This window comes from Pantherophis guttatus, chromosome 6 (assembly GCF_059756535.1).
Source record: "Pantherophis guttatus breed Tessera chromosome 6, ASM5975653v1, whole genome shotgun sequence".
NCBI lineage: Eukaryota > Metazoa > Chordata > Lepidosauria > Squamata > Colubridae > Pantherophis > Pantherophis guttatus.
The window spans coordinates 9,168,562-9,191,378 of NC_142068.1; the positions used below are offsets into that span (position 1 = coordinate 9,168,562).

The window sequence follows — 22,817 nt, forward strand, 5'->3', positions numbered from 1 at the left end:
GTTAAAAATAGCAATATTTATGTTTGATATTGATTTAATTTCTATTCATTTACGGTTTTTTTGCAACGGTATTTTTTTTTATTATAATATCCCATCATATGTCCCTATAAAAGCAGAAAGGAAAATGTATGGGGGGATATTTGATAATAAATTTTAATTTTTTTTTTTTTAAAAAAGTCAGCAGTTCTTAATCAGCTAAGCTAACCTAACTTTCCACATATTAGTACAAGATATGCATAAATTTAAAAAGCTATGTTTGGAGAAAGAACGGATTTGACAGTCTTTAAGCCTGCAAACTGGTTCTATGGTCCTAATCTTGCTTGTGTCACCTGCAGCCTTAATGCAAACCCATTATTTCAAAAGATTGTATGAGCATCAGATAAAGCAATCATGGGTTTGGCCATAGCAAGTTAAACGTGAACGGAGAAACTGTGATTTTGCTCAGGGTGATGTATGAGTCCATTCCTTTTGATCTAGGAGCAGGGGTCTAGAAACTCGTCAACTTTAAGACTTGTGGACTTCAATTCCCAGAATTCCTCAGCCAGCCATGCGTCAACATGCTGACTGGAAGTCCATACGTCTTAAAACCATGATGGCGAACCTATGGCACGCGTGCCACAGGTGGCACGCAGAGCCATATCTGTGGGCATGCGAGTGTTGCCTTAGCTCAGCTGCAGTGTGTAGCCTTCTGGGCCCACTGGAAGTCGGGAAACAGGCTATTTCCGGCCTCCGAGAGGGTGGGGAAGGCTGTTTTCACCCTCCCCCAGGCTCCTAGAAAACCTCTGGAGCCTGGGGAGGGTGAAAAACGGGCCTACCGAGCCCACCGTGCCATTGCATGCCAAAAGTGGGGGAACTGCACTCACATGTGCGGGGGGGCATTGAATTATGGGTGTGGGCACATGTGTGCGGGACCCCCCCCACGCTCCCCCCATTTTTGGCACACGATAGCAAAAAGGTTAGCCATCTTTGTCTTAAAACAATCCAGGTGGACAAAGACTGCTCTGGAGATTTAGCTTAGTTGAATTTACAAAGGAGTTTGTTTTTCCCTGAAACCTTTTCATGGAGGACTGCCTGGTAATATACCTCATTTTTTTTTAAAAAAAAAAATTTCAAGACCTACATGCACCTTCCTTTCAGTGGTGGGTTTCAAAAACTTTTACTACCGGTTCTGTGGGTGTGGCTTGGTGGGCGTGGCTTGGTGGGCGTGGCAGGGGAAGGATACTGTAAAATCTCCATTCCCACCCCACTCAAGAGGAAGGTTATTGCAAAATCCCCATTTCCTCCGGATCAGCTGGGACTTGGGAGGCAGAGAATAGATGGAGGCTGGGCCAGTCAGAGTTTTTACTACCTGTTCTCCGAACTACTCAAAATTTCCGCTACCAGTTCGCCAGAACTGGTCAGAACCTGCTGAAACCCACCTCTGCTTCCTTTCTATTTTCCTAGACCTTGGGTGGCAAAAGTCTTCGGTAGAAGGGGCCAGAACATTTCTTTCCCTCAAACAGACCAGGCTGGGGGGTGTCAAGGGCTCCGGCCTCACCCATCACCACAAAACCTCTCATGCCCGGATTGCAAACAAAAAACATCTTTCACGACAAGGGGTGGGTGGGTGTTGATGTTTGCAAGCTGACATTTCCTGCGTACTGAGAGAATCCCAACCTCAAAGCTTGATCGTAAGGCAGGCGTCTTTCCAAAACAAACTCAAGGTACCGTCTTCGATCATATGAAGAACTGAACAATGCCCTGGCGTTTAAGACACCTTAAAAGGCTGAAGCTCCACGGGCTGTGTAAGACCAGGAGGCTTAAAAATAGCACGTCTGCAAAGCCAGCAGCCCTCCTTGTTACGGCCCTGCCCTCCACTTATGGCCAACAACACCCAGGGTCAGTGTTGTCTCCTTCAGCCCAGCTGGCTAGGAATTCAACAGCTCAACACACCTGTTTTTGAGAAGGCTGGAGTTCGCCTCCTTAGAGCTAAATTTAGGTGGCTTTTTCCCCACTTAAGAGTGGCTCCAGAGAGTTGTTTGAGAGCCCCTGACTACTCCGATTTATTTTTTCATTTTTTTTTTCAATCTAGACACAACCGCAACCTGCCACCAATTCAAGACCACGGGGGCGTAACGGGTTCCACGCTAGAACAGGTCAGCATCAACGGCAGTTCATTCTTGTGGTTGTGTTTGAACCACTTCTGAATCAACCCGTAGTAGAAAAGAGAAATTGCATTCAGACATGCACAGATCTCGCTAGGCGCAGGGAGACACAGCTTTAAAGAATGCTCTGCTGGCTCTCTTTGTTACAGATTCCACACTGTAACAAACAATACTTGGCAAGAATGTAGGAACAGATCTTCACCCAAATGAATTACCATATTTTTCAGAGTATAAGACGCTCCAGATTAAAAGAAACACCTACCTTTTTTGGTGAGGAAAACAAGAAAAAGAAATCTGCCTCTGCCTCCCAGAAATTTTGAGAAAATGAGGGGAGACTGAAAAATAGGCCTTCCTGTTTCAAGTGCTATGAATCTCCTTATCAATAATTTTTTTAATAGAATAGAATAGAATAGAATAGAATAGAATAGAATAGAATAGAATAGAATAGAATAGAATAGAATAGAAGTTTATTGGCCAAGTGTGATTGGACACACAAGGAATTTGTCTTTGGTGCATAAGCTCTCAGTGTACATAAACAGAAAAGATACGTTCGTCAAGAATCATAAGGTACAACACTTAATGATCGTCATAGTCATAGAAGTTTTCAAACAGAAGGTGGAAGGTCACCTGTCACAGATGGCCTAATGGCTGGGGAATTCTGGGAGCTGAAGTTCACGCATCTTCAAGGGGCCACGTTTGAGAAACACTGGCCTAGTGCATCCTACACCCAGCAGGGAGTTGGATCAGAAGACATTTAAGGTCCCTCCCAACTCCAGAATTCGAGAATTTCCCTAGGCAATCTCAGGGCAGTAACCAAGTCTCAATAACCCAACCGAAGAGCACCAAAGCTGGTCCCATCTTACCTTGGCACTGTGTCTCCTTCATGGCCGGTTCATATCCAGATCCACAAGTACACGCTCCGACCGGTACCATCCATTCCCCATCTCCGTTACAGTAAAGTTTTAAGGGCACTGATACTTCCACAGCGTTGGGGATGCAGGTTCCTGGAGCAATCACCAAGGAGGTCGGCTCTGCCCCAGTCAAGGTTTCCGGGAAGTTGGCAAAACCCGCGATAGTGCTGGAACATTTCTTGTAGAAGGCCCGGACGGAGATGAGGGACATGCAGGCTCCCAGATCCTGGAAGGCCAGATAGAAGCCGTTTTTGGAAAGGGGTCCAAAGCTGCGTACTTTGGTGTTCATCCGGCCAGATTCCAGCTTCGAGAAGCTCTCGTCCGGAGCGATTGTATCCACTTTGATGTAAGGGTTTTCCATCCAGAAAGGGCTAGAAGCAGAGGCCGTGTCACTATCCGATTCGTAATAAAAAAGATTGAAGGTCTCTTTGCAAGATCCGGGGATGTTAGGGATGCTGTTACAGTCCCTCACGGTGAACTTCAGTTCGACGTAAACCCTCTGGACGTCGTGGCGCTGGATAAACTGGGTGCGCAGCCAGTTGTTTTGGTTAGCGTCTCGGACGTTGCACACTTGATACGTCCGGATGGGGTTCATGGCCTCATCGTAACCGCTGACTTCTTCCCACTGTACAAAATGAAAAAAAAAAAAAAACGGTATTGGGAGGGTTAACAACCCAAAACAGGACAGTCTTGAGATAAGGGGTTGAGGCAGGTTCTGACAGGTTCTGGAGAACCGGTAGCGGAAATTTTGAGTAGTTTGGAGAACCGGCAAATGCCACCTCTGGCTGGCCCCAGAGTGGGGAGGGAATGGAGATTTTGCAGTATCCTTCCCCCAGGAGTGGGGAGGGAATGGGGATTTTGCAGTATCTTTCCCCTGGAGTGGGGTGGGAATGGAGATTTTGCAGTATGCTTCCCCTGCCATGCCCACCAAGCCATGCCCACAGAACCAGTAATAAAAAAAAATTTGAATTCCACCACTGGGTTGAGGACGGATGATCTTCAGATATGCAGCTGAGTTCCTTTTCAGATTATTTTAAAAAGGTATTTTATTTTTTAAATTGTTTTTAAAATCATTACGGAGAAAGGAAATGAACAAAGACCAAAGATAATTACAGCTAGTCTTTGACTTAAAATCATTCATTTAGTGACTGAACGGTCACTAAAGTTACAATGGCATTGGGGGAAAAAATGACTTATGCGTTTTTTCACAAGTGCCATGGCAGCATCTCCATGTCACATGATCATAATTAGGACACTGGAATGGATTTATGATGGTTGCAGTGTCATGTTAGATTTACTTAATAACCCTGCTAACTTAAATAACTGAAGTGATTCACTTAACAACCATGGCAAGAAAGGTCATAAAATGGAGCAACATTCAGTTAATGACTGTCTTGCTTAGCAATGGGAATCTTGGACTAAATTGTGGTTGTCGGTCGACGGCTATGACTGTAATAGAGAATATACTTATATTCTCAAAGAGAGAAAAAGACTTAAAAGTGCTTTAAAAATTGTACAAAATGTTTTATAGAAGGCACATGTCACCGAAAAGATTGGCAAAAATGGTTAAATTTCCAACTAAATGTTGGAAATGCTATCAGATACCGGGATCGTATTATCATATGTGGTGGACATGTCCAGAAGCGAGAAATTAGTGGGCAAAAATTCAAACATGGTTAGAGAAAATGACACAGCAACGTATTGATCTAAAACCAGAACTGTTCCTATTGGGTATCTTATCAGAGAAATTTAGTAAAGAAAACATATATTTGATCATACATGTAATAACTGCAGCGAGAATTGTATTTGCACAAAATTAGCAGAAAACATTCCTACAGAGAGAGAGGTAATTAAGAAAATATTAGAATGTGTAGAAATGAATAGATTAACATTGGCAATTAAAGGGAAGTAAGAATCGGAGTATTACAATATATGAGGGCAATTTTATCAATGGATAGAGACCGAATATAGATAAAAAGCAGTACAAAATTAAGAAATTTGGAAAGAACATGTTGTAATAAATTAAATTAAAATGTAAGAGCAAAGATGTATATGTATTAAGAAAATGATGGTAAATGTTGAGTACAATGACACAAAAAATTTTGTACTCAGATGACACACTGATTGATTAACGATGAACCGTTTAAAAATAAAAATTATATATATATATATATATATATATATATATATATATATATATATATAGTGCTTTAAAAATGAAAAAAATACAAGAGAAAGGAAAAAGGCGTATAAGAGTCAACAGTTATAATTCTCTACTTAACTAATGTAAATATTATTCAAGTGCATATATATTTATTTCTAGTACAGTTATATAACTATCATTCTTTTTTTTTTTTGTTTAAATGTTCTGTATTTTGTATAAACGGGTTCCATATTTCATCAGACCTGTCTATACAAAGTCGACATCTATAGGCAAATTCGCTCATAAGTGGCAAGTCAGGTCTTTGGTCTGTTGAGTGAATGGAGACAGACATTTATTTTTCCATTCCAAATGAAAACTATTTGGAAATTTTTAGGTGTAATGATGGATGAGATAATTTGCTATTATGCGGGCAAATCCTTCAACTGTTTCTCTTCCTTTGCAGAATTCGTTTTCTACCTGTTATTGTTTACTCTTAATATGGATGACAGGTAGTTCTCGACTTATGACTTGGATGTTTATCTGTGGCCTCACCTGAGATAAATCTCCACATAAACCTCCCAGTGGCCTCAACGACCCTCAGAAAGAGTGCTAAAGACCAGAGGACTGCAAGGAATATAAATCCTTCCATCCTCCCATCATTCGGTCTGAACTGAAGAAGCTCCTTGGATGAGAAGTGAAACGTCTTCAAGGAAAAACCAAGAAAGTCCAATTGCTTTTTGAAAAAGCATCTTCGGGACAATTCCCATTTCAGAGTGGATGGGCTGCAAACCACCAGCAGGGCAAAATGAAAAATAAAATCTGCATAATATCAATTAACAAACGTGTCTAGCTCTTAAGCTTGAAGTCTAAACAGAAAATGATACCTACAGAGGCAATTTCAGTCAGGTCCTGCCAGCGTCCCTAACCCAGGCTTGGAAGAAAATATATATATATATATATATGCTTCACCTATCAACTCTGACTGGTGCAAAGAGAAGATGGACAGATTTTCCCAAAGCACCAACCACTTCCTTGTTTGGGAATGAGATGCGATGGAAAAAACGGCCACTTGCATTCTGAAGTGTGGCCGCCTACTCAAAAGAAAATCTGAAAAACTTTGGCGAGAAAAGAGGTGGGGGAGAAATATCCATTCCAGCAGCTAACTGCTTCTAAATGCAAAATCTTTTCTTGCAGGCTGGGAAGTCAATAAAGGTGTTAATGAATAACACGATCCAATAATATTAATAAACAAGCGGGACTGAGAATGCTTAATGCCCACAGGGCAATGTTCGCTTCTCAGCAACCAAGGATCAAAAGGCTGCTTTGGAACATATTAACATGTAAATGTTCAAAAACGTTGGTGAAAGAAACTTAGGGTTGGGATATGGGCTTGTATCCGAAGTTAGGTTTTCACGTAATTTGTAAGAGAATAAATAAAGAATAACAGAAGAATAACTAAGAATAACAGAGTTGGAAGGGACCTTGAAGGTCCTCTAGTCCAACCCCCTGCTCAATCAGGGAAACCTGGTATCATTTCAGACAAATGGCGGTCCAATCTTTTTTTTTAAAAAAAAAAACTCCAGTGTTGGGAGAATTTTGAAATGGCATTTGGAATTTCAAATGACGGTCATTCAAAACTAAAAAAGGAAACGATTCTCCAATACTGGACGTTTTTAAGAAGTGATTGGACAGCCATTTGTCTGAAATGATATAGGGCCATGATGGTGAACCTATGGCACGCGTGCCACAGGTGGCACACAGAGCCATATTGGTGGGCACGCGAGCGTTGCCCTAGTTCAACTCCAGCACGCATGCGCGCTCTGGCCAGCTGATTTTTGGCCCTTCTGGGCCCAACGGAAGTCAGCAAACGGGCTGTTTCCGGCCTCCGGAGGGCCTCCTCAGGGAGGTGGGGAAGACTGTTTTTGCCCTCCCCAGGCTCCTAGAAAGCCTCTGGAGCCTGGGGAGGGCAAAAAAACAGGACTACCAGGCCCACTGTGCCATCATATGCCAAAAGCGGGGGGAAACATGGGTGGGTCGCGCACGCATGCGTGGGGGGACAGGGCACATAGAATTATGGGTGTGGACACACACGCGCAACCACCCCGCACTCCCCCAGCTTTTGGCACGCGATGGCAAAAAGGTTAGCCATCACTGGTATAGGGTTTCCTGCCTGAGCAGGGGGTTGGACTAGAAGACCTCCAAGGTCCCTTCCAGTTCTATTCTACTCTACTCTACTCTACTCTACTCTACTCTACTCTACTCTACTCTACTCTACTCTACTCTACTCTACTCTAGCAGGGGTAGGTTCTATTTACCTTTACTACCAGTTCGCATCGCGCCTATGCGCGCTCACCTATGATGACATCTGGGTCAGTGGGCAGAGCCTCCCGCTGGTTTTACTACCGGTTCTTGCAAACCGGTCCGAACTGGGGGCAACCCACCACTGTATTCTACCCCTACCCCTACCCCTATCCCCATTCCATTCTATTCCATTCCTTCACCAATCCTGTCATTTAGTTCTCAAAATGTCCTGTTCCTTCATCGTAGTACAGTACGTGGGAGATCAACACCAATAAAGCTAGTTAGTTTGGCTAATGAAACATCAGCGAGAAAACAACAAAGCTCAGAGACGGTAGAAATATTGTTACTTTCAGGATTTGGAAGATTCTGTTAATGCAAAAGAATCACAGAATAACACAGTTGGAAGGGACGTCTGCTAGTCCAGTGGTCACCAACTGGTGGTCCGCGGACCACTGGTGGTCCGTAAGAAAATTTTGGGGGTCCACAGAAAAATTATTTGCATTTTTTTCTTTTTCTTTTTCTTTTTAAATTTTAAAACAAACTTTATTCGTTCTTAAAAAACATTTAAAACAAATATAAGAAAAACATAACAAGTTTCTCTTAATCAAAGACAAAATTACATATACAGTACATATACAGTACTCAACTTCATCTATTGACTACTTTCTATTATTATATATAGATATATACATACACACAGTGACTTATTTCCTTTTATTTTTATTTTATAAAAATATTTATTTTTTTATATTTATTTTATAAAATATTTATTTTATTTTATTTGCATTTTTTTCTATTACACTAAATACTATTTATCTTTTTAAAAAATTCATATTAGTGGTCCGTGGGATTTAAAATTATGAATTTAATGGTTCCCGAGGTCTGAAGAGTTGGCGACCCTTGTTCTAGTCCAACCTCCTGCTTAGGCAGGAAGCCCTATATCATTTCAAACAAAAACTTTACAGTAAAGTAGAATTAGCTATCTGGTCATGTTTCCTGTCAGGTCTACCTGGTAAGGCTGACATTCCTATTTTCATAATTTACAATAACATTCCTGCATGGCAGGTTGGGCTGAGAGAAGAGGAACTGGCCCAAAGTCACCCAGCCAGCTTCTGGGCCTAAGGCAGGGCTAAAATTCATGGATTCTTGGTCTCTAGCCCAGCGCCTTTAACCACTACACCAAACTAGTCTCAACCTAACACTAATTCTGTACCTCTCTGTTCTTCATTAAAGGCCAAGGTAATTACGTGGCATGAATGCAGTTCCAGAGTCACATTTCCATATGCATAAGGGCAGCCAACATTTCTGCCCTACCCCACGTGAAATGGCCTTAAAAAAAAAAAAAAAAAACCTTCCAAATTACAGAAATGATTACACGTAAGCTGTTTCTGATGTTGGCTTCTCCCCCAAAATGCAAGTTTTTTTTCAGCGATTAGATTGACACCATTTTTTTATTGGTTCCAAGATCGCAAGCCTCACACAGGTAGATTTTTCCCTCAGTGCCACGCAGGGCTGGGAAGAGGCTTCAAAGCAGGAGATGAACCCAGACGGAGGAAGAAAACGCAAGAAAGAGAAAGAGGAGAGGAAGAAAGGAAAGACAAGCAGTTCATTTTCCCATTTAGATGAAGTTCAGCATCCTTTCCAATCTCCTGTCAGGTTTCCAAGTGAAGAAACCCATTCGAAAAAGAAAGATGTGAAGTCCATCTTCCAAAACAAATTTATTGTATTTAGGTAGGCATCAAATTGGCAAAGACTGTTGACATTCCGGATCTGACACAAACCGGAATTACACCACATAATATTGAAAATTAGAAACATCCCACGAAAGTCACAATCCCCAATAAAAGCAAAACAATGCTCACTATCTATTCCTTCCTCCCACCTTAAGAACGTGGCGAGCCCGAAAAAAAATCCTTTACAAAACAGAGAGAAAGAAAAGGAATAAATGAATATAATATAAAGCTAACTAAAATGGCTACACGTATGTCAATTTTGGGTTCGACATTTCCCTTCTCAGAAAAAGAAGCACATCTTACCCCGGTTTCTGGATGAGCTGTCCACGCCAACTCGGACGTCACCCACTTAGTGTCCATCAACGTTTCTGGAAAGGGGAAAGAGAGAAAGCACAATGAGTTATTCCTAAAACCAAAACATTCTGGATGGTCTAAAATGGTGGAGGAGGTAGAGGATGGGAACGTTGCAATCCCCACAGGTAGCCCTCGACTTATGACCACAATTGAGTCCACAATTTCCATCGCTAAACAAGCGGAAGTGAGTTTTGCCCCCATTTCATGACCGTTCTTGCCACCGTTGTTAAGTGAATCCCTGCGGTTGTGAAGTCAGTGGCACGGTTGTTAAGGGAATCTGGCTTTCTCATTGTCTTTGCTTGTTAGAAGGTCGCAAAAGGGGATCACGTGATTCCCGGGATCCTGCAACCGTCATAAATACATGCCAATTGCCAAGCGTTCAAATCTTGATCACATGACCATGGGAGAATGTTGCAAAGGTTGTAAAAAGAAAAAAAAAACCTGGCCCTAAGTCACTTTTTTCAGTAACTTCAAACGGTCACTAAATGAACTGTCGTAAATCGAGGACTACCTGTACTTCGTTCTATTCTGCCAGGAAACAAAGAAAGCAAAGCAAAAAACAAAACAAAAAGAGATAGTTATGTGTTGATTCCCCTCAAGGCATGTCTATAGCAGTGAAATAAATAAATACCGTGTTTTCCCGAAAATAAGACCCTGTCTTGTATTTTTTTTTTGAACCCTGAAATAAGCGCTCGGCCTTATTTTTGAGGAGGTCTTATTTTTGGGGGGCACGTGGAGCAAAACGGGGCTCCTCTCACCATCTTCCCTGATTTCCAGCTCTGTCTCCTTAACCCTAAGCAGAGGAAATGGCGGGGACTATCTGCACATGTGTTTAAATATTTTCAGGGAGGGCTTATTTTCAGGGGATGTGTGTTTATTTATTTATTTATTTATTAGTTCAATTTATATGCCTTTCTCCGGAGACTCAGGGCGGCTTACAATGCATTAAAAAAAAACATTATAAAAACATTTATAATTTGAAATAAAATAAAAAAATAAATTTAAAAATTAAAATATTAAAACCCATTCATGGCCGGATCTCACAAGATCGCAACAGCGAGATCAACGGCCCCAGGCCTGCCAGAAAAGCCAGGCCAATAGGGTGGGGATGGTCCGGACCTCAGGAGGTAACGGGTTCCAGAGAGCTGGGGCAGCCACAGAGAAGGCCCTCCCCCGCGGGCCTGCCAGCCGGCATTGTTTAGCTGACGGGACCCGGAGGAGACCAACTCTGTGGGATCTTACCGGTCGTTGGGAGCTATGTGGTAGAAGGCGGTCTCGAAGATAACTTGGCCCTGAGCCATGTAGGGCTTTAAAGGTAATAACCAATACCTTGAATTGTGCCCGGAGACCAATAGGGAGCCAGTGCAGCTCGCGGAGAATTAGTGTGATGTGGGTCTATCTAGGTGCACCCACGATAGCTCGCGCGGCTGCATTCTGGACCAACTGTAGTCTCCAAACACTTTTCAAGGGTAGCCCCATGTGTTATTTCAGTGCATGCATGCAAAAGCCCAATTGGGCATATTATCCGGGGAGGTCTTATTTTCGGGGAAACAGGGTGTGTGGGTGGGTAAATAAATAAACAAGTAAGTAAGTAAGTAAGAAAGAAAGAAAGAAAGATATGCTGCAATGGTCACAAGTGTGAAAAATGGTCAAAAAATCTGTTTTTTTCAGTGCTTTTGTAACTCTGAACGGTTTCTAAACCAACAACTGTAAATCCAGGGCTACCTTTATCACCTTCCTCCTGGCCCCCTCCCAATGCTTTCCCCCCTCCCCTGCTTAGCCAAAACATCCAGGACAGGCCCCATTTCTCTCTCCTCCTCTCCTCTCCTCTCCTCTCCTCCCACACGTGGTGTGTGTGGGTGTGTACTCTGGTCCAACACGGCCCCGTTCCCACGACGAGGGTGGTGCAGCCGGTTTATCCGGCAAGGAAGAGCAGGCTGTTCTGCTATTCCACTTTTTTTTTTGGCACTCTTCCCTCGGATGTGTTTTGAATAAGGGGAGAGGAGAAGAATTTGACCGTCTGGCCAACATTCCTATGAGTTTGATGATGAGCTGCCAAACCTCCTTGTCAACATTCCCCAAAGAGACTCCGTTCCAACCCCAGATTGGGGTGAAGAGAGGAAGGGTGGACCAAGACTTTCTTTGGGAACACACTAAATCACCCAGATGGGAAGCTGCTGAGACTGGGATTAGCTAAAGCCTGACCCAATAAAGCAGCTGCGAGGAGCTGCTTGGCAGCCTGCTAGAGTCTGCAGCTGATAAACAGTGCAGAATAGGGCCCAAGGGGGATGGCATGTGACACGGATGGGAGAAGGAGTTGGAAGGGACCTTGGAGGTCTTCTAGTCCAACCCTGCTGCTCAAGAAGGGATCCCTATACTTTTTTTTTGGACAAATGGCTGTCCAGTCTCTTCTTGCAAACCTCCAGTGTGGGAGCACCCACAACTTCTGGAGGCGAGTCGTTTTCACTGATTAATTGTTCTCACTGTCAGGAAATTTCTCCTTAGTTCTAGGTTGGATTGAGCAGAGTCCTGTTGCAGAAGAGATGCCAAGGGAAAACTACTTAAAGCAGGTTTTTCCAAACTAATGAGCGGGACTTCAACTCCCAGAATTCCACAGCCAACCATGCCAGCTGTGGAATTCTGGGAGTTGAAGTCCACACCTCTTAAATGTCGCCAAGGTTGGGAAAACCTGGTTTAAAGAGAGATGGCATGATAGGGACAACCAATAAGAGACCTGGTGCCCTTTTTTTTGCCCTCCAGCATTCAAAAAAAAAAACAAAACACCACATATCAACCACTCAAGAAGGCCAGAGCTTCCTAATCCCATTGCAGCAGGCCTGAGACACCAAAAAATGTGCAGGCCCGAGGCTAAACATGGCCTTGGAGAGTTATGCTGGAGGACATCCTCCTAAAAAAAACAGGAAAGGCAATGACCCCGAACAAGACTGCATTGAAATGCAACTAGCTTGATCCTCCTCGTGCACGGAATAATTTGCCCAGTGAGGTGGCACTGTTTGGGCCTCTTTGTGCGAAAAAGCTAATTAGGGTCAGATCTGGTTAGCTCTTGAAGGGGAGGCCGGCAGAAAATATGGATTCAATTGGGAATGTTAAAAAAATAAAAAGCCTTGGAAGAGAGCAGTGCCAAAACATTTGTTATTTTGCTAAGGAAATTAAGTGGATATTCCATGAGGTGGCCAACTGAGGTCACTGAGGGGGAGATGGGTCTCCGAAAAAAGAGACAGAATTTTCCCCAAAAGTGGATTAGGAAAAGCACGTTCCTGTTTAAACCGAGGAAAAGCAGCTAAACTCTTCCTTCGTTTAAAGAGAGCTAATTCGGAATGGTAAGCTTGATTGCTACCTCTACAGGTAGGCCTCGACGTACAACGGATCGTTTAGTGACCGTTCGAAGTTACAACGGTACTGAAAAAAGTGACTGATGACCATTTTTCACGCTGCAGCATTCCTATGGTCCCGGGATTTAGGTGTGGATGCTTGACACCTGGTTCATATTTATGACAGTTGCAGGTCATACAATCCCTTTTTGCGACCTTCTGACAAGCAAAGTCAATGGGGAAGACAGGTTCACCTGTCACTAAGTTAACAACAGAGGTGGGTTTCAGCAGGTTCTGACCAGTTCTGGAGAACCGGTAGCGGAAATTTTGAGTAGTTCGGAGAACCGGTAGTAAAAATTCTGACTGGCCCCGCCCTCATCTATTCTCTGCCTCCCAAGTCCCAGCTGATCGGGAGGGAATGGAGATTTTGCAGTAACCTTCCCCTGGAGTGGGGTGGGAATGGAGATTTTACAGTATCCTTCCCCTGCCACGTCCACCAAGCCACGCCCACCAAGCCATGTCACGCCCACTAAGCCACGCCCACAGAACCGGTAGTAAAAAATTTTGAAACCCACCACTGGTTAACAACTTCAGTGTCACTAATTTAACAACTTCCGTGATTCACTTGACCAATGCAGCAAGAAAAGTTGTAAAATGGGGGCAAAACTCATTTAACGAATTTCTCACTTAACAACATAAATTTTGGGCTCAATCATGGGCGTAACCTGAGGACTACCTATGTTATATATAGCCAGATAGCATGGAGAAAAATAAAAATCTTTGGGTTTCAGCTTCTTTGAAAAAGAGAAAGAAGGAAGATTCAACGTAATAGATATCGAAGCCAAGTTTGGTCAGAGAAGTACCCCTTGATAATTACAAAGCACAAACCATAATTTGCAGGAAACTCATTCTGTAGCTTAGTTAGCAGAATGATTAATCTAGCCAGGAACATGTCATCCCAACCCAATCCTTCTGCAGAAACATCTTGCAAGTTCTCTTAAGCACGCTTGGGGGTCTGCCCATCTTCTACAATTTAAGACTAGTTTTATGGGATCAAGCCAAGGCCGTTTGCTTCTCAAGAGTGGCTAACCAGAAGGTTGTGAGGACTCACAAGCAGGCAACAGGGACTCCACTTCTCCCGCTGTTGTCCAACTTGGAGGTAACACGGAGTCTTCAAGACTAATAACCCCCAACCTATGTGTACTCTATTCGTAGATCCAATTCTACTACTATCACCGATGATGTTACCTAGTTTGAGTAATAAGCAATTTGGGGATTTATTAACCCTGAATATATTTTTCATATGGGGTGGATGTGTACCAAAGCAAGAAAGTATTGGGAGAAAACACGTAGCTGGCTGGAAAAGATAACTAAACAGAATATAGATCTGAAACCAGAAATATATTTGTTGGGTATAATACCAGAGGGGTTTGATAAAGAGATCACATATTTAGTTTTACATATATTGACAGCGGCAAGGATTATATTTGCTAAATACTGGAAAAATGAGAACACCCCACCGGATGAGGAAGTAATTCGAAAAAATTAGACTGTGCTGAAATCGATAGCCTAACTTTAAAAATAAAAGATAAAGAAGACACAGAATATTATTTGACACGGAACAGATTTTATGAGTGGTTAGAGACAAGAGGTAGAGGAAGAAAGACTACAAATGTTTGCATTAACAACAGAGAAGGTTTATAACTACAATCATCATAATTAACAAAAATGTAAATAAGCCACTATAAAAAGAAACTTAAGTTAAAATTATTTGGTTATATTGTTACTATTATTCTCAGTACGTGTGTTATTATATTATTATTAGTTCATGTGTTAATATTTATTACTATTTTCTACTTAGCCTTTTTTCCCCCTTTCTTTCTTGTGAATGGTATACCCTGACAATATACTATATTCAAAAATGTTTATGAATAAAATAATAATAATTTTAAAGAACCCTGAATATAGTCCCCAGTTGGCAATCAGTACTCAGTCATGCCAATAAGGATATTAGCTTGTGAGTATAAGTTGTTCTGAATTACTTGAACTTCTTTTCCAGGGTTAGAGAAAGTAAGTAGTGTTTACAAGGAATCCTGGTTCCTTGGTGCTCCGTGAGTTTGGTTGTTTTCTTGTAAGCATTTTATAACCCTGCTAGGTAATATCATCAGTGCTAGAACGAAGGAAACTTTGCAAAGCCCATTCCCTTCGTGTATTAATGATGTTACCTAGTTGGGTAATGTCTGAAAGAAAACAATCAGGCTCAAAGCACCAAGGACCCCACAGTTCAATCCTGAGCTACAAATTTTATCTTCAATTGCAATCTTGGTTCATATGGGAAGCACACTTTTGTTGTTCTATCCCACATGGAAATGGCTACAGTGAAATTGGCTTTCTCTCTGAGCAGCAAACCTATCTGGAGGAATTCCTGTCCTTATACAAGAGAGAGGAAGCTAGGAGTCCATAAAGTTCTTCTGAGGTGTAAATTGGAGCAGCTTTTGCTCTGGATTTCTACAGTGGGAAGACTCTAGAGCTCGCAAGCTTTTGCAGAAACAGGATTTTCCAGAAAAATCAGACACTCCAAAAACAAAGCCCCATCAAAAACAAGGGATGTGTATCATCAGCAGACATGAAGGAACTCCATCTTTTAAGCAATTATTAATATTAATTGGGGAGGGGACTCCTAAGGATATAAATGTGATGAAACAAAATTCCTGAAGAACGCTCTTTGCAATAAACAATTTTCATTAGTCACAAAAGTGGAGTCAAAAGAGGTTTCAAAGTCAGGATTTCAGCATTTCTTGTAAGATTTCTATAGCAGCCAAGTGGGTCAATTAATTAATTAATTAATTAATTAATTAATTAATTTTTTATTTGTTTTAAATTTGATTTATATGCCGCCTTTCTCCGGAGACTCAGGGCGGCTTACAATGCATTAAGCAATAGCCTTCATACTTTTGTATATTTATACAAAGTCAGCTTATTGCCCCCACAAACTGGGTCCTCAATTTACCTACCTTAGAAAAGATGGAAGGCTGAGTCAACCTTGAGCCTGGCAAGATTCGAACTTACAGTAATTGCAGACAGCTGGTGTTAATCACAATGCTATCAGTCTGCTGAGCCACCAGGCCCTTTCCTTTGATTTATATCCCCTTTTGGGGAGCACCACACAAGTATTTCCTCCTTCTGTGATTCTCCACAAGAATATTCCTGAGATGGGGATTAAGCAAAATAACAGAAACAGTAACAGAGTTGGAAGGGACCTTAGAGGTAATCTAGTCCAACCCCCTGCTCACACAGGAGACTTATACTAGGGATTCGAACCACTGAACTGCCGACTTTTCGGATCGACAAGTCCAGCATCTTAGCCACTGAGCCACCTAGACAGGGGAGCTCCTGAGAGGTCCTTGACTTACGACCACAATGGAGCCCAAAATTTGGGCAGTGGTTAAGTTAGTAACACGGATATTAAGTGGATCTGACTTCCCCCTTGACTTTCCTTGTCGGAAGGTGGCAAAAGGGGGAATCACGTGTCCCACAACACTGCGACCGTCATAAATACAAGTCAATTGCCAAACATCTGAATTTTGATCATGTGACTGAGGATGCTGCAAAGGTCATATAAGTGTTGTGGCCCGTCAGCGGCCTGTGCAGCTAGTAGCTGATTCCGACAGCGAGGAGGCTGGTGTGGTGCTGCGCCAGGAGCCTGTGCAGCTGACACTCGAGTCAGACAATGAGGAGGCTGGAGAAGATGTGGTGCCAGAGGCAGGGATTCAGCCAGGGCCTTCAGAACCTCCAGAAGCTCCCATAAGTGAAGAGGAAGAAGAGGAGGAGCCTCTTCTCGATGCACGGGCGTGCAGAGCTGCCAAAAGGCAGGAGTGGCTCCTCAGGAGGAGGTCTCCTCGAGAGTAAGGCTTGGGGCTAATTGGCCACTCCCTTAGCCTATTTAAGGAAGGACAACGACTGAGGCAATTTGCAGGGAACAACTTCGTTCACTCTCCTTCACGTCCTGATTTTAGTTCTCTTATCAGTTTCCTGCAAATTGCTTCTGGGCTTTCTGCCAACCATAGTAAGATTACGATTATTTATCCTTTGGATTCTTGTAGGCTGTTAAGAAAGTTAATTAACAGCCTTTATTTGAAAAAGACTGATTTAATTTAGTAAACTAAGGTTTGTACAGACTTTGTGTGTACTGCGTTCTTTGGGGTCCGTAGCTGGGCAGAACAATAAGTGTGAAAAACGCTCTGAGATGAAGAAGCTTCTTGGATGAGAAGTGAAACATCTTCAAAAAGCACCACTTGAAAAAGCACCTTTGGGATTACTGACAAAGAGTTACTTTTCTGAGTATGCTGTGAACTGAATCTGGAATTTTTTTCCCCTGCCAAGCAACTGTTCCCACCGTGAATTGCATTTTCTCTTATGAAAGTTAAGCAAGCATGTTCTGCAGCCTTAGAAAAGGGTTCAAAATGCGCAGGTGAGTCCATGCACATGTGAAACCTTCCTCTTGGTTTTGCCTTAGTACAGTGATGGCTAACCTTTTTGCCATCACGTGCCAGGAAGGGGGGCAGGGGAGGTTCACGCGCACGCATGCCCACACCCATAATTTTATGCGCCCCGCCCCACGCATATGCGCGCAACCCCCCCCACCCCGCCCCCCCGCTCTTGGCACGTGGTGGCCCGTTTTTCTTTCTCACCTGGCTCCAGATCCTCTCTATGCATCTGGGGAGGGCGAAAACAGCCTTCCCCACCCCCTTGGAGGCCCTCTGGAGGCCTGAAATGGCCCACTTCCCTACTTCCAGTTGGACAGGAAGTGATGTTTTTTCTGTCCCCAGCCTCCAGAGACTCCTGGAGCTAAGCTGGCATGCCAAGCGACATGGCTCTGCGTGCCACCTGTGGCATGCGTGCCTTAGGTTTGCCATCACAGCCTTAGTAGATTATACGAGTCCAGCCATGGAAACTGACAAACCATGATTCAGTGCATAACGTGTGAACCCAACAACTGTGGCTTGTTCACATGCTTAGATGTAACTTTGGGGTTACCACCAGCCTGCAAATATAAGAATGCAATTTTCAGAAGAATGGCGAGGATCTGGGAATCATCGGGGTTAAAGTTCCAAAACACTTAAGAGCGGGCAAGATGAATGAATTTATCATTTTTCTCAAGCTAAATAGATGGCTAAATGCAACTGAAATTGACTAAATACAGATTAACATGGTCGGCTATGACAAGTTTGAACAGCATTCAGACAGCCAAGGACCAAAAACTGGGAAAATATACATTAATTGTATATTGTGAAAAGCATTTCGCTCCATTTGTTATTTGAAAAATAATTCCAAAAAAAGAGAATCCGCAGACTGCGCCTGTCACCAAGTGTAGGAGAGTTAGCTTTAAAAAAATTTCTTTTAATCGCAAGGCTTCTGTTCCTCCAAGCGGCGTCTGAAATGCCTGGAAGTCCTTTTCGGCTGGCGTCTCCGTGATTTCATCTCATTTGGAGGTCGACGTTGCTTGTAAGATTTTGGGCCCTGAAGTTGCTTGGCTTGGCTCTGTTCACGTTGGAATGGAAGGATGTTGAGCCAAGCTCAAGGAACAACAGGCCAATAAACCAGAAGAAAGCATTAAAAATGCCGGGGGGGGGGGGGAGAGGGGGGACGACCTCCAAAATAGCTCCTTGGATCTCCGTCCTGCCAGGCAGGGCTGTTCCCTATCAGGAGCTGAACTCTGGCCAGAGAAGGGCTCTCTGGAACTCGGATCTACATTTTATATAGCTTGACTGGCTGATTTGTATCCCGCCTTTCATTATTTTTACAAATGACTCAAAGAGGCGAATGTATCCAACAGAACTTCCTCCTCCTCTTTTCCACACAACCACCCTGTGAGGTGGATTGGGTGACAGAGAAAGAGAGAGTGGTTGGCCCCAAAATCACCCAGCTGGCTTTCAAATGGCACTAGAACTCACAGTCTCCTAGTGATTGGCCCATTTAGCCAGTTTTCATGCCTAAGGTAGGACTAGAACTCACCGTCTCCCGGTAATTGGCTCACATAACCAGTTTTCATGCCTAAGGCAAAACTAGAACTCACAGTCTCCTGATGGGTGGCCCACATAACCAGTTTTCATGCCTAAGGCAGGACTAGAACTCACAGTCTCCCGGTAATTGGCTCACATAACCAGTTTTCATGCCTAAGGCAAAACTAGAACTCACAGTCTCCTGATGGTTGGCCCACATAACCAGTTTTCATGCCTAAGGCAGGACTAGAAATTACACCTTCTTATGATTGGCCTAAGGCAGAACTAGAATTCAAGGACCCTGGCTTTGTACCCTGGTGTCCTAACCACTAGACCTGTGATGCAGTGGTGGGTTTCAAAAAAATTTACTACCAATTTTGTGGGCGTGGCTTGGTGGGCGTGGCAGGGGAAGGATACTGTAAAATCTCCATTCCCATCCCACTCGAAGGGAAGGATACTGCAAAATCCCCATTTCCTCCCAATCAGCTGGGACTTGGGAGGCAGAGAATAGATGGGGGTAGGGCCAGTCAGAATTTTTACTACCGGTTCTCCGAACTACTCAAAATTTCCGCTACCGGTTCTCCAGAACTGGTCAGAACCTGTTGAAACCCACCTCTGCCGTGATGGTGAACCTATGGCACGCATGCCGGAAGTGGCACGCAGAGCCACCTCTCCGGGCACACCAGCCATTGCCCATTGCTCTTCCGGGTTCCGGTGCGCATATGTGCGCTGGCCAGCTGGTCTTTGTATGTGCGGGAGTGCTGGAAACTGGAAGAGCAGCTCCCTGGCACTCATATGTACGCCGGGAAGATGAGCTTCCAGTTTCCGGCACATGCATGCGCACCAGCCAGCTGATTTTCACGTGCGCATGCACATCAGAAAGCGGAAGGCTAGGTGCCCTGCGCTCATGCGCACACCAGAAACCAAAAGCTCAGCTTCCCGGCGCGCACATGCGCACCGGGGAGCTGCTCTTCCAGTTTCTGGCGTTCCCATTTCGGCACTTGGTGCCAAGAAGATTCACCAGCACTGCACTAGATATTGGCTCTCCTGAAAGCCAGATATAGCCTAAAGAATGGGGAGGGAAATGCTGACAGAGCTAAAAATCAAAACCATCCTTAGAATAATTAGAAAACTCAGAGAGGGGTTAACCACCAAAGGAGAGGTGAGCAGGATATTTTAAAGCCTGTGAGAGAGAGAGAAAAAGGAGGAGAAAAGAGGAAAAAAATATAATTTCTTGGGTCTATTTTAATATGTTGAAAAGGTGAATGGAGGCTGCCTATCCCACTTGATCATTCAGTGTGAAGCAGAGTGGATAAAAATCAATGATTTTTTTTAAAAAAATCAAAAAAATCAGATTTTTTTAATTTAAATCGGATTTTTTTTATTTTTATCGAATTTATTTTAATAAAAAACTTTTGGGGTAAAAATCTATCATAAGATAGTTTTCTATTTAAGATGCATAAATAATTTAGTTCATTCAGCATGAAATGGAGTTGAATTATGTAGCATGAGGCTATATATTCTGCAACAGTGGGACTATCAGTGAGTCAAAAGTGGGTCAAAGGAGTAGCAGAGATGACAGCTGCTCTTTAAAAATTATGATTTAAATCGAGTTGATTTAAATCAAGCCTTTTTACTAGTGATTTAAATCACGATTTAAATTGTGATTTAAATCAACTCGATTTGAATCAAATCCACCCTGGTGTGAAGAGCAAACAGATTCATCAGGGATCTAATCTAACCCTGTCGATCTGTTGTTCTGGAACTCAGGGGAGGCAACAGACTCTGGACCAACATACACATGCTGGAGAAGAAACTTAGTTTAATGAGCAACCAAGTTACGCCAATCCATCCATCCAAGTAATAAGATCTTATATCTGCACAGCGTGCTAAAAATAGGTATGGCCTGCATCTTATCTCTCACCTCCCCCTTTAAATTCGATAACTTCTTCCCCAAATCCCTAGAAAAAAATTAGCTCTTAAATCTTACATCTTTCTATATCAGGGAATAATATGGCCACAGGCTGGATCCTTATTATAAGAAAAGAGACTGTTTCTATGCAGCAAATGGTAGATGGGTGATTTTTTTTTTTAACCTGTGCAACTTTTAAGATGGGTGGACTTCAACTCCCAGAATTCCCCAGCCAGCAATACTATTGAGATCTGGCTGGAGAATTCTGGGAGTTGAAGTCTAGAGATCCACCATATTCTTATAATAATGCCTGCATTAATTAAAGTCCGATGCATCTGAAGAACTTTAGATTAGAACTGTTAAAGTCTTTTCCTCAACCCTACAAGCCCCAAACTCCAACCACAGGTCGTCCTCAACTTTCGACCGTCATAATTCGAGCCCAAAATTTCTGTTGCTGACTGTTGTTCAGTGAGTTTTTGCCCCAGTTGTTAACTGAATCCCTGCTGATTCAGGGAGTAGTTAGTTCAGTTAGTAACACGGTTGTTAAGTGAATTTGGCTTCCCCATTGACTTGGCTTGTCAGAAGGTCGCAAAACATGACGCCGGGACACTGCAACCGTCATAAATATGAGTCAATTTGCCAAGTGTTTGAATTCTGACCACATGTCCATGGGGATGCTGCAGCGAACTTAAGTGTAAAAAAACCAGCCATTTTTTTCAGGGCCGTTGTAACTTCGAATGGTCACTACACAGACCGTTGTAAGTCGAGGACTCCTTGAATGCCAAACTTAGCACAGCCGCCATTCCTAGACCAAGAGGCCCAAAAGATAGAAGTGAATGCTATTTTTCTTCTTATTATTTTTTCCCCTGGAACATTACCCAATGCCAGCCAGCAAACTGTTACACATCTGGATATTACACATTGTTTTTCCACCTATAACTCCACCTGCTAAAATCAGGGAGGGCCCTGCATTCACCAGCTCGTGAAAAAGATGTGTCTATCTAACTCATCGATATACTGTATATATTTACTCATTCAATCAATAACCAAATGATCCAAAAACTCAGGAGGTGGAAGGAGGCAGTGATAAATTATGACGTTCCTCTTACTAGGAAATTCTGCATGAATGCATCCATGAACACAGTAGCAGCTAAGCTGGCCTCAAAGGGGATTTTATATCCCCAGCAGATAGCTAAGTCTAGCTGACTTTGTCGGCCTTGGCAGCTAAGCAGGGTCAGGCCTGGTTAATCCTTGGATGGGTGATTTACCAGGGAACCTTGACATTCTAAGCCAGGCAGGGAAGTTAATATTAAACCATTTCTGAGCTGAACTGCAGAGAGGTATATATAAACTTAAGTTCTCACTTTTAAATTGCTTAGAGGACTTTTTAATTTGTCACGAGAAGCAATAAAGATACTGGAAACCCATAAAAAGGTAAAGGTAAAGGTTCCCCTCGTACATATGTGCTAGTCGTTCCAGACTCTAGGGGGCGGTGCTCATCTCCGTTTCAAAGCCGAAGAACCAGCGCTGTCCGAAGACGTCTCCGAGGTCATGTGGCCGGTATGACTAAATGCCAAAGGCACACGGAACGCTGTTCCCTTCCCAACAAAGGTGATCCCTATTTTTCTACTTGCCTTTTTTACGTGCTTTCGAACTGCTAGGTTGGCAGAAGCTGGGACAAGTAACGGGAGCTCACCCCGTTATGCAGCACTAGGGATTTGAACCGCTGAACTGCCAACCTTTCGATCGACAAGCTCAGCGTCTTAGCCTCTGAGTCACTGCGTCCTTTGGAAACCCATACCAGTTCGCCGAACCACACGCTGCCGCGGCTACCGGTTCGCCGAACCATGCATCACCGGTGCTACTGATTCGCCCGAACCGGACAGGATCAGCAGGATTTCATCACTGGCTTTGGCTCTCCACTTTCCCAAGAACCTTCAGAGTCTCACTTCTCTTTAAGGGCATCTCTCCGACCTGAATGCCCA

At 43.3% G+C, this 22,817-nt stretch overlaps 1 protein-coding gene across 2 annotated transcripts in view; it reads right to left on the reverse strand.

The window, feature by feature from the left end:
* Window positions 1-22,817, reverse strand: part of EPHB3 (EPH receptor B3) — a 144,236-nt gene that overhangs the window by 75,602 nt on the left and 45,817 nt on the right. For both annotated transcript variants that reach the window (XM_060682867.2, XM_087872482.1), the window contains exons 2-3: window positions 9,536-9,600; window positions 3,008-3,680 (exon numbers count right to left, since the gene is read on the reverse strand). In XM_060682867.2, coding sequence (XP_060538850.2) covers window positions 3,008-3,680; window positions 9,536-9,600 — 738 coding nt within the window. The remainder of the gene's footprint in view (window positions 1-3,007; window positions 3,681-9,535; window positions 9,601-22,817) is intronic.